This window comes from Micropterus dolomieu, linkage group LG17, assembly GCF_021292245.1.
Source record: "Micropterus dolomieu isolate WLL.071019.BEF.003 ecotype Adirondacks linkage group LG17, ASM2129224v1, whole genome shotgun sequence".
NCBI classification, from domain to species: Eukaryota; Metazoa; Chordata; class Actinopteri; order Centrarchiformes; family Centrarchidae; genus Micropterus; species Micropterus dolomieu.
In genome coordinates this window covers 10,959,217-10,971,417 of record NC_060166.1, presented here as the reverse complement: position 1 = coordinate 10,971,417, position 12,201 = coordinate 10,959,217, and the positions used below count along the sequence as shown (strand labels likewise).

At 42.7% G+C, this 12,201-nt stretch overlaps 1 protein-coding gene across 1 annotated transcript; it reads left to right on the top strand.

Moving 5' to 3' along the window:
- Nucleotides 1–4,285: 4,285 nt before the first annotated feature.
- On the top strand, nucleotides 4,286–12,201 carry LOC123985304 (TRPM8 channel-associated factor homolog). The gene is made up of 11 exons (XM_046072768.1): nucleotides 4,286–4,940; nucleotides 5,097–5,313; nucleotides 5,574–5,865; nucleotides 7,168–7,469; nucleotides 8,139–8,313; nucleotides 8,459–8,553; nucleotides 8,876–9,086; nucleotides 9,394–9,630; nucleotides 11,147–11,370; nucleotides 11,564–11,677; nucleotides 11,921–12,201. Exons 1-11 carry the CDS (start codon nucleotides 4,300–4,302, stop codon nucleotides 12,161–12,163), a joined length of 2,751 nt encoding a protein of 916 aa, XP_045928724.1. The 5' UTR covers nucleotides 4,286–4,299; the 3' UTR covers nucleotides 12,164–12,201.

Below are 12,201 nucleotides of genomic sequence, written 5' to 3'. Positions count from 1 at the left end.
AAAGTGTCAATATTTTGTATGTTCACTATTATTTTCCAGCACTGCCTTAACCCTCATGGGCATGGAGTTCACCAGAGCTTCACAGGTTGCCACTGGAGTCCTTTTCCACTCCTCCATGACGACATCACAGAGCTGGTGGATGTTAGAGACCTTGTGCTCCTCCACCTTCCGTGTGAGGATGCCCCACAGATGCTCAATTGGGTTTAGGTTTGGAGACATGCTTGGTCAGTCCATCGCCTTTACCCTCAGCTTCTTTAGCAAGGCAGTGGTCGTCTTGGAGGTGTGTTTTGGGGTCGTTATCATGTTGGTATACGGTCCTGTGGCCCAATCTCCAAAGGGATCCTGCTCTGCTTCAGTATGTCACAGTACATGCTGGCATTCATGGTTCCCTCAGTGAACTGTAGCTCCCCAGTGACAGCAGCACTCATGCAGCCCCAGACCACGACACTCCCACCAACATGCTTGACTCTAGGCAAGACAAACTGCTTGTCTGCTTGTCTTCAGCAAACTGTTTGTGGGCTTTCTTGTGCATCATCTTTGGAAGAGGCTTCCTTCTGGGACGACAGCCACACAGACCAATTTGATGCAGTGTGCGGCGTATTGTCTGATCACTGACAAACTGACCCCCCAACCCTGCAACCTCTGTAGCAATGCTAGCAGCACTCATACGTCTGTTTCCCAAAGAAACCTTTGGATATGATGTTGAGCATGTGCACCCAGCTTCTTTGGTCAACCATGGCGAGGACTTTTCTGAGTGGAACCTGTCCTGTTGAACCTCTGGATGGTGTTGGCCACTGTGGTTCAGCTCAGTTTCAGGGTCTTGGCAATCTTCTTTTAGCCTAGGCCATCTTTATGTAGAACAACTATTTTCAGATACTCAGTTCTTTGCCATGAGGTGCCATGTTGAACTTCCAGTGACCAGTATGAGGGAGTGTGAGAAAGATAAAACCAAATTTAAAACATCTGCTCCCCATTCACACCATCATACAGTGGAGGGAAATGGCTAATTGGGCCCAATTTGGACATTTTCATATGATGGTGAAAGTTAACAGAGAAAAACATTAGCGGTTTCAGTCTAGTAGTAAACGTGCAGTGTAGGTCACAGTGATAATAACAGTAAGTATGTGAAGGCGGTTAGCGCTAGCTAACATCTCCTGTGTTACAGCATGTTTTTTGGCTGTTATGTAACATTATCTAAATTAGATTAATTAAGTAAATTAGGGATGCAAAGTAGTCCTTTTAAGCTTATTAGGAGATGTTTGTTTTGGATTTTAATACGCAAATTAAATCCTTAGTAATTAACAGAAATCCTGTATAGAAAATAAATGATACATCAAGATGCATTGATCGTTTCAGAATCGCATCGCCACCCTCTGAAACAAAATCGAATCGTGAGGTGCGAGAGAGATTCCCACCCCTATTATACACTTACTACTTCACATTGTAGCAAAGTTTAATTTCTTCAGTGTTGTCACATGAAAAGACATGTGAGGGGTGTACTTACTTTTGTGAGATACTGTATAAAAGTTTTGGGTCTCCTGCCTTTACATGCACATGAAGGTTAATGACATCCCATTCTTTATCTGTAGGGTTTAATATAGCGTTGGCCCATCCTTTATAACAGCTTCAACTCTACTGGGAAGGCTGTCTCCAAGGTTTAGGAGTGTGTTCATGGGAATGTTTGACCATTCTTCCGGAAGCACATTTGTGAAGTCAGATGAGAAGGCCTGGCTCGCAGTTGCCGCTCTAATTCATCTCAAAGGTGTTCTATCGGGTTAGGGTCAGGATTCTGTGCAGGCCAGTGAAGTTCTCCACTCCAAACTCATCCATGTCTTTATGGACCTTGCTTTGTGCACTGGTGCGCAGTCAGGAAGGGGCCATCCCACAAAGTTGGGAGCAAGGAACTGTCCAAAATGTGTTGTATGGTGAAGCATTAACAGTTCCTTTCACAAAAAAACAACCCCACACCATAATCCCCACGCCACCAAACTTTACACTTGGCTCAATGCAGTCAAGCAAGTACTGTTCTCCTGGTCAAACCCAGACTCATCTATTGGATTGCCAGACAAAGAAGTGTGATACGCATATAAAGACAAAAGAGTATCAAAGATGCTTTGTCTGCTCAGTGGATTATAAGAAGAATTTAGAGAAACATTAGGCTAGATGCAGCAGGTGATTAAAACTGCGCAGAAGATCACTGGTACCCATCTCCCGAGTATCAGTGAGGTGAGGTGCCTACGCAGAGCCCAAAGGATACTAAAGGACAGTACCCACCCCAGCTCCAGCCTGTTCACCCTGCTGCCTTCTGGGAAGAGATATGACAGTTTCTGCTGCCACACCACCAGAATGCAGAGTAGCTTTTCCCCCAAGCCATCAGACTTTTAAGCTAAAATCCATCCTCAGCACTGCTCCATTGAATATAGTTTATTTCTGGTTACCATTTTTATAATTGCTTTTTTATTACTGTATGTTGTCTGCTACGTAGCAGAATGGAGTTACAAACTCAATTTCACACTACAACCTCTTGTATTGTGACAAATAAATCTACCTTGTACCTTGACGTTATCTGGATAAGCTTAAATCCTGCTTTGTGGTACAGGCCCCTGGTTTGGTCTGCCTTACCTTTCTGTTCTCTTTATTGCCTGACCACTGGACATTTGATTCTTACCTGGTTTGCTTGTTTTTGTTTAACCTGTTTGTAAGCCCATTTTCTTTCATTTGTGTATGTCACAGCTCTGCATCAGGCGCCTACGTTTGGGTCCTACTCTTGTATTTCTGTTACCGTGCTTTCACAAGCTGTGACAAACACTACAGAGTTAACATGTCTTGGTCAGCATGTTTGTGTTTTCACTACAATGATATTTGCCTTCACTGTCAATAGAAAAGACACCAATAAACATTGACTAGACTGACAGTACTGACTAACATTGACAAGATTTATTACAATACATTGTTGACTTAGAATAATGATTAATCTGCTGAGGGTCAAAATCCAGCTCTTAAAGATTTATTACCATACATTGTTGACTTAATTATTAATAATTAATAATACTACTTATTGTGCTGCATTTAACCTCCTGCGTTCAAGTAACTGAACTTTTAATATTATCAGATGACCAGCTGTGTTTCCATCAGTGAATAAGCCTACTTCAATTCATCAAAGACAAGTGGAATTTGCTGGATTGGCTATCATTCATTTCATTTGTGTTCTGTATCATTTCATTTGAATATTTAAATCACCTAACCAATGATTTTTTTAAAAAATATGAATTTGTCAGTACACAGCAATATGATGGTTGTTGTCATACAGCGTGTTCTCATGTAGAGAGTGTGGGTCGAGTGCTTGTCGAGCTGTGCACTAATTTAGCCCAATGATCAGGAGATCATACCTGTAAGACTTGTAGTCCAGTAGACCACAACCTGTACTCCACAACAGGAAGAGCTTTTCTCGTTAAAATCTCATTAGAGATTTTTGAAAGGAATTTAATTGTGTGCAAGTTGGTCTTCTTGTTTTGAGTTGTGTAAGTTGATTTTTCCAGATAACCAGATAGACATGCAAAGTCATGTGAGGTTTTGTTGAGGTAACTGGGAAGGTATTGTTCAATGTATAGAAATGTTTCTTCTACTGTAATAAAACTGCCTCTCCACGACATTGAGTTTAAGAGTTGTGGTCCATTCTCTTAAGTCAGATGGAAGTACTATGTAAAAGTAATATATTTTAGCCAGATCAAAATGCACATGGTACTACAAATAGTGATCTTTCAGGCTCAGTCTTTTTGTTGTTCTGACTAAAGTCCCTCCCTTATATTGTCCTTACCTTTTCTCACAGAAATACTTCCTCCTGTTCTTGCTCTCATTTAAATCCACTCTTCTCTCCTGTCAGGTAGTTTTCTTGGTGGATTGGGATACTGTTTGGGATACTGCTGTGCCAGAGTGTAATAATACAAGCAGAAAACAACTTTCAGGTAAACATGTAACTTTTTTGTTATTTTAGTTTTTGATGAAAATCAGCAGACTTTTTGTAATGTATGTTACCGGATTTACTTTTTGTCTTTGAAGCCGACTTTGTAGATTGATATTTTATTGTTCTCACTTTATTGTTGTAGATTTGTAACATAAACAGGAAGCCATCTGTAGTACTTTTAATTTTTGTTTTAATGTCTGTCAGCTCTCTTTCTATTCCCACAGGACAGCCAGAATGACACAGCATATATCCATCCAAGAACAATTGTTAAACCTCATGTGCTAACAAACCACTCCCCTCTTCATCTGATTTTCAGAGCATCAGTTCTTCTCACCATGTCCATCAAGCCCACACAATCCCACCTCGAGAAAGCCTACATGACCCTGATGAGAGGCTTGAGAGAGCTGGACTTCCGGGGTCCTTGTGTTCCCAGTGACCTGGTGCTGATAGGAGACCATGCCTTCCCTTTAGCAATGAACAGCCAAGGCCAGGTCCTGATGGCTGCCTCTCTGTACGGCAGTGGAAGGATCGTGGTCCTGGGTCATGAGGGCTACCTGACCGCCTTTCCTGCTCTGGTAGAGAACGCTGTGACCTGGCTGAGAGGAGATGGATCTGAAAATGTTTCTGTGGGGATCCACACAAACGTCAAGGCAGTCTCTGATAATCTCAGCAAATCCAGCTTCCAAGCAGAAGTTGTGGGGGCCTTTAGTGGCAACGTGGGGGTGTATGTGACTGATGCTTACAGTGTGGGTGCAGACGTAAAGGACCTGGTGGCCTTTCTGAAAGCTGGAGGAGGAGTGCTGATAGCAGGGCAGGCATGGAACTGGGCTGCAGATCACCCCAAGGAGAACACGCTGCTTCAGTTTGAAGGGAACAAGGTTTCTGGTGTGGCAGGGATCTACATCTCTGAGCGCAAGTGTGAAGTAGAGTACCTTCCTGTCTACCCTCAGATCCCATCTTCCTGGATGGCTATAGTGTGAGTGTATACTTTACTTGCACTTGCTTTAGTTGCACATTTAGAAAGGCTCCACTTTACAAGGTGACAACTTTTAATCTGAATTATATCATATACTGTCTTATCTGTCATACTTGACATCCATCTTTTCTCTTCCTCTTCACTCTTTAAATAAAGAACTGGTAAGGATTTTGAGGATGACCTGGAGTTCTTACTCCAGGGGATTTCAGAGTTTGACATCAACACTGGAGGTTTAGCTTCTGAGGTTCTGGTCCATGGACCACTAGCCTTTCCCATCGGGGCCACAAACAATGGACGTGCGTTCCTAGCAGGAGCCTACTATGGGCAGGGACGAGTCATTGTGGTTACACATGAAGGATTTATGGGACAAGAGGTACAGTTTAAATTAAAACTTTGTTTTAGAATTTCACTTGCCTTCATAAGTCAAATTGAGCACATAATGAGGTTTTGCTTATATGGTACGTTTTATACCTAAACTACATGTGCACATTGTCATTATGTGTTATGAAGGCATAATTTCTAAAAACAATCTTTTATGTAAATGATTAATTTCTGCAGTGTGCTGAATAATGAGACATGTGCTGATCTGTCAAATCTTATTATGTGATTAACAAACTATTGCCTTTATCACAGACATTTGCTCCATTTTGGAACAATGCCATTCATTGGTTGGATGAAGGCCGGCAGGGGATCGTTGGTGTATTGCACGATCCAGCACTCCAAGTTCTCAGCAAGTCAGGGTTACAGTGTGAGAAGACAGACTTCAGGGAAGACCTGAGTGTATTTGTGTGCACGGCGTACAGCGATAATCATGTGGAGGAAATCCAACACTTTGTGGCAGAGGGAGGAGGCCTGCTGATTGGCGGACATGCCTGGTACTGGGCACAGACACACCACGGGCAAAACGCAATGACAGAGTTCCCAGGTATGATAATGCACCACAAAAGTTTGATTAAATACTTCCCAGTTCATCCCATGATAATCCCACAACATAATGCATGCTAAGCATACTCCAGGTACTACTGTCTAAATGCACATGCTGGTGGGATAATGTACTAGGCGATGATTCATATTCAGGACAACTCAAAATGTAGATAGGTAATTCTAAAAAGCTTATAAAATGGGCTACTGTAGAGAGCCAAGAAACGTACGTTTAGAGCCAAACTGAGGATTTGCCAGCCTCTACAGAATTACAACATGGAGGTACATGCAAATTAAACACAGTGAAACCAGGTACATGGACTCTAAAGTTAGATTAATTTGACTGCAGATGACTAGTGAGACTGAGCTACTGGGCTTGCATAGGACATACAGGGGAACAAGGGACAGAGAAAGGGAAAGTTGGCTGTCTGGATGCCTTTAGGGGGGACGGGGTAGATAACTGAAGACCCGGTTTTCCTCAAAATGAAGTTTTTCATACATGTCCATTCATATCGGAAAGCAAGAGAGTTTAAACCTGAGGGGCCGCACTGCTGTCATAGTGAGGGAGGGAGATAAGATATTGTTTGAATATGGGGATGATGGCACACATTTTCAAACAGTTTCTCCTCCCAGACATTCATAGTGTGGCACACAAACCAAACCTCCGCATGCCTGGCCAATCACTGCGTGAAGTGAGTGAGAATGTAAATTGTTGATTTCGGAAAGTTACAGAACAGACACAGTGTGCACTATATGGCAAGAAGGGGTTAACACTCTAACAATGGACAAAGGTGGTACATTATCTAAAACAGATTATGAACGAAGGTTTCTCCTGAAGAAAAATATGTTCTTTGCAAACTGAAATGTTGTCATGCTTGTTATTTTCTCACAAAATCTACCTCAGTTGTCAGCTGCCAAGAAAATGGCTTGCTCTAATGGCTGAGATGGTGTAGATCCCAAAAAGAAGACATGAAGATTCACAGCTAAACTGTGAAGAACACTGGTGCTGACAACAGGCAGGAAAGCTAGGAGACAGGACAGACAAGACATTCTGGTAAAGATGAGTTCAAAGAGGGAATGGACAATATAGGCTGGTGGTTATTTGTGTCAAGATCACATACGGCAGGCACACAAGGATAAGGGTTATTCATCATATAAACTGCAGCTGGTGAGAAGTCAGGCAACTAAGGACAAGTGGGAAGAGAAGTTCATGTTCTAAGGATGTACCTACAGTCAAACTCTAACTATAACAGTTTTACCACTAAGACACAGTAGATGAAATCAGGTTTCCTGGAATGTCTTTCAGGGAACAAGATCCTGAACAAAATGGGCTTGAGCCTGTTGGGGTCAACAGTCGAAGGAGGTTTATACAAGGCCCCTGTGCCCAGCCAGGCCATCAAAGATACCTACCACTTCCGCAACCTTCTTGGCCGCTTTGCTGGCCATGTAACCGGTGGCAAAGAACTTACCAACGACGAAGAGGAATATCTTAAAAAGCTGGGTGGTGACTGTGCCAAGTACTTGCACATGAAGGCTCATGACTGCTCCTCCTACACGCAGATCGTGTCCACCCTCACTGACATCTTAATGAAGTCAGACATGCCTCAGGTGAGTAGACAAAATACACTAACATGTACGCTTTAGAAAACATTCCAGTAGAACAGCACAAGGCTAACAACCAGTCAGATGTGTTAGAGAACAAGTCAGATTGTTTTCACATTTTTGCTGTGCAGTCTTATTCATCTGATGATTACACACTGGTGAGTTTTGGTTGCCCGTGGCGTGGAGTGGAATATCAATGATTTGCCACGAAACGGGAAGTTGTTATAACTTGTGTGTACATTCTGACATCTGTACCAAACTTTATGTGATTGATAATGGTCCCGCCCCCAACACATCTACATGCTAAAATTCTGTTATGGTCATAGCGCCACCTACTGGCAACCGGAAGTATGCCCTGTGTGAAAGATTTTCTCAGTGTGTTCCACACTTGATGTACTGGGACATAATGTATCGTTACTGGGTGCTCCTTTGCACCACACAGAGGACAAAGACAGTGACTTTTAAGTATTTCATGCAGCTTCCAAAGCTCCTTGCGCATTACGTGCAAGGGCCCCTGATGTAGCAGTACTTTGCAGCAGTAGTGGTAGCAGTCACAGCTAACAGCTGACAGCTCTCACATGTATTTTCTTTAGTAAATACCCTTTCTAGTTTCCCACACTTTGGGAATCGCTGTGTTGGAACAACATCTTTAATAATCATTTATTTTCTTTAAAGGTGTGTGACAGCTGCCCTGTAAATACTGCAAAAGACCACCTACTCCTCAGTGTGGCAGCAGAGGTATACAAGGTTTCCCCAGATCCTGATGCTCTCCTGCCCTACATCATCAAGCATAACCCGTTGCTGCCAGTTGTTTACAACCACAGGATCAAGATTAATGTTAACACAGCAGGTCAGACCTTGTTGTGGACAAATATGTGAACTATTCATGAATTATATTTACGCTACTGCATTGCATTTATCTATGTAAATATGACTGAGTATAATCTTTACTTCTGCGCTGTGTGTGTGTGTGTGTGTGTGTGTGTGTGTGTCAGGAGGGGAGGAGTGGATCAGTACAGGTCTCTACCTCTCTCCTGGTATGAAGACCTACATGGCCATACCAGCAGAGATAGTCAACAAGGAATGGAAGGTAGAGTGGACAATATTGAGTTCATTGTGTTTCTGTTAATGTTGCGCTCCCAATGGAGGGCCAGGCCATCCCATGCAAGCCTCAGTCCCCAACAGTGACTAGGCAACATGTTCCTAGCCCGGTCCAGACCCCAGTCCAGCTAAATTTAGAGGGGTAAACTATTTTGTAACAGACAGTACAAGTAATTCAGTCCTCTCAGGTCATTCAATCTTTGAATGTACTACAGTCGTCGTCATCATATCCAGCTTTCCAGCCTTGCATCCTTTTATTTATCGTACAAACAACACTTACTCTCAGTAACACAATTCCATGTCTTCCCCAGATCCAGATAGGATGTCAAACAGACCATCTCAACGCTGCAGAGTTAAAGAGAGCACCATGTGTTCATGAACGATTTCCTGTTACCTCAGAGGTGATGCAGGTGTGGAACCTGTGGGGTGGACTCATCTACCTGGTAGCCCCACCCAAAACACAAGTGCATGGGGTAGAGGTCACAGTGCAGATGGCTGTACCTGCGCCGTACTATAGATCAGGTGAGTCTTGAAGGTGTGGTATGTGTCTGCTGATATGTTTATTCTTATGGGGATAAATAGAAGGTGTGTAGTGATTTCTGTCAATTATAATAGGGGATAATATGGTTGTTTTGGGATTCAGGGCAGTGTAAGTAGGGACATCTTGTTCAAAATCGAATGTAATATCATTGCTTCTCATAAAATGTCGGTTGATATTGGCAATTCAAGCGAAATAGTTTCAGTTTAGCAGTTGTCCCTTAAAATATATAATTTTACAAAATTGTGCTATAATTCTTTGATCTGATTTGAATCCCTCCCTTTTTTTCAGGTATGACAACAGCAGCTGATTGGTCGTTGTTGCGCACAGCCCCTGCACCCTGGGCAGAGTTGGAGTTTGACAACATCATCCTTACTGTACCATCAGATGTTATTTGGGACCTAGAGCGCCCTGATGAGCTGGCGGCACTCTGGGATGACATCATGAGGGGCATTGCTGATCTTGCTGCCATCCCACACAAATTTCCCCGCAAAGAACGTTTTGTTACTGATGTGCAGATTTCCCATGGTAAGTGCATTTGACTTTGACTTTGTTATAGTTTTGTTATTTGCTTATCCTGTTGAGAGTCCCGGAGAGATGAAGCCTGTCCCAGCTCACACTAGGTGAGAGGCAGGGTGCACCATGTACAGATCACCAGTTTATCAGTTCATCATTTCAGACAGACAACTATTCACATTCAAACCCACGGACAATTCAGAGTTTCACTGTATCTGCATGTCCATGTTAACGCCAAGGGGGCACTGTCAGTGCTAACTGTCCATATACTGAAAATAAATTACCAGGACTCTCAGGGACATCAGATGACATCAACTACATACTTCATCATGATAATGTCTTGAGTTTAAAAAATACAACACTTCTATAAAATTACTAATTGAATGAGTACTTGATGCTATGATGCTTGTGATTTGTGCATTGCTTTAATCGCATGCACATGCACTACAATGTGATACATCTCTACCAGGGGCGGACTCAATTATTCAGGCCGGGAATTTGACTCCATCCCAGGCCACCCTGTTCATGCAAACCACCAGACCGCAAACTTTGTGGACTAACCCTTTCTGTTGATGTAACAGGCACCAAAGCAGGTCTTTGCCACTATGTTCATCTACAGACATTTAGGACAGATCATAAAAGTAGCCTATGTGAGTTTTCAAGGTATGCTATGGCTATGAGTGCACCCTCAAAAACTCCAGAGAAATAGCCTACACAGCACATACAAATGTATAAGGCTTGGCATGTAAATAAGCATGGGCCACACTTAAAGAATAGAATGATATATACAGAGTTTGCACAAATGTTAACATTTTATCTTTATAGACAAGCATCAATCATGTCAAAGTATCAAAAACGTTACACACTCACATGTTCACTGAACTTGAACATAAGCTACAACAATGAAAGTAAGTAGGCCTATAATGCAAAAGTCCAAAAAGCACTCCTATAGCCCACAAAAAAAAAAAAAAAATTGATTACGATGTTCAGTCACCGGTGTCCATAAAGCAAACAGCACAAAAATATATACACGTCTTTCCATAATTTTTACTAGATAGCCTATATTTAATGTTTTCGATAGTCTATAAAGAAAATACAGTTACAGACATTCAGTAGCGCACAGAAGCCATTGCCATGGTTACAGCAGTGTTTCCTTGCAGAGTGCTTGTTGGTCTGTCTGTTCACATGAGTGCAGTGAGACCCTGCGGATCCAAAAGAGTACACAGGAGGAGGGTTGCTCCCTGTCTGAAAAGGCTTTATAAACAAACAGAAATGCTTAAACATGTAGCCAACTGCGTGGAAGCTCTTAACACCGGCAGAGAAACACAGAGAGAGAGATAGCACGGACACTGTGGATACGCCGTTTCTTGATAGATTGTAAAAAAGCTTGCCATATTATCACTGCCGCTGGTCAAGTTGACAATTAAAGGCAGGCCACTGAGAAATCTCCCAACTCTCCAGACGGCCAGACCACCAGTGTTCTCTACCATAGATATGGAACCATTAAGATCGTTTTTTTTCTGTTAAGGTTGGATGCATGCAGGTTATCCTATCATGGCACACAAGTCCACAGCAGCTGAGCTGGTCAGCATCAACGACATCAGGTGTAAAGGCCTGTGGGGCCCCATACATGAGCTTGGACACAACCAACAGAGAAGCTGCTGGGAGTTCCCATCACACACCACAGAGTGTACATGCAACCTGTGGTCAGTGTATGTGCATGAAGAGGTGCTGAGGATCAACAGGGAACAGGTGGAGTAAATTAGTTTTATTTAGTTGACAAAAACAGAGACTAACGGCTAGAACACCCTGGTCTTAAAGGCTATGGTGACATATTTTTACATCAATAGATGTTACAAAAGACTACTGTTCTTTCGATGTAATGTCATTTGGATTACATTGTTTAACCAGAATTTAAAACACAATTTCATCTTGTTCAACGCAGGCTCATCCAGCTATGACTTCAACAGATCGAAACAGTCGAGCAGAGGAGTATGTTAAGGGGGGCAAGAAACTCAGCAACTGGGAAATGTGGGTGGCCCTGGAGACATATATGCAGGTGAGAGAGAATCACTGTATATAGCACCCTGTAGAGAGACTATGTTACACTGGAGTCAGCACTTAAACAAAACTGCACCTCTTCAAAGGAAAAAATACTACTAATAAAATTTAAGTAGACTGAAGGTCTGTAGCCCCTTTCAGCTTAGTGAGGCTTTAGTGGCCATTACACACCAAACAAGAAAATGTTCTATTCTTCTTTCTATTTCTATTCTTTCCTCTACCTCTGGCTCCTTCCATGTAGCTCCAGGAAAAGTTTGGCTGGGATGCCTTTAAGAAGGTGTTTGCTGCCTACCACAAGATGTCCAACTTTCCCAATGACAACTACGGAAAGATGAACCTGTATGCAGAGACCTTCTCCCAGACTGTGGGGATGAACTTGGCTGGATTCTTCAAGGCCTGGGGCTGGCCCATCGAAACAGCCACTGAAGAGAAACTCTGCAACCTGCCTCCCTGGAGTGACCACCCCATGGTCCAGTATGACTGAACATCAGACTGCTGCTGATTAAAATTGTAGAGAGATTA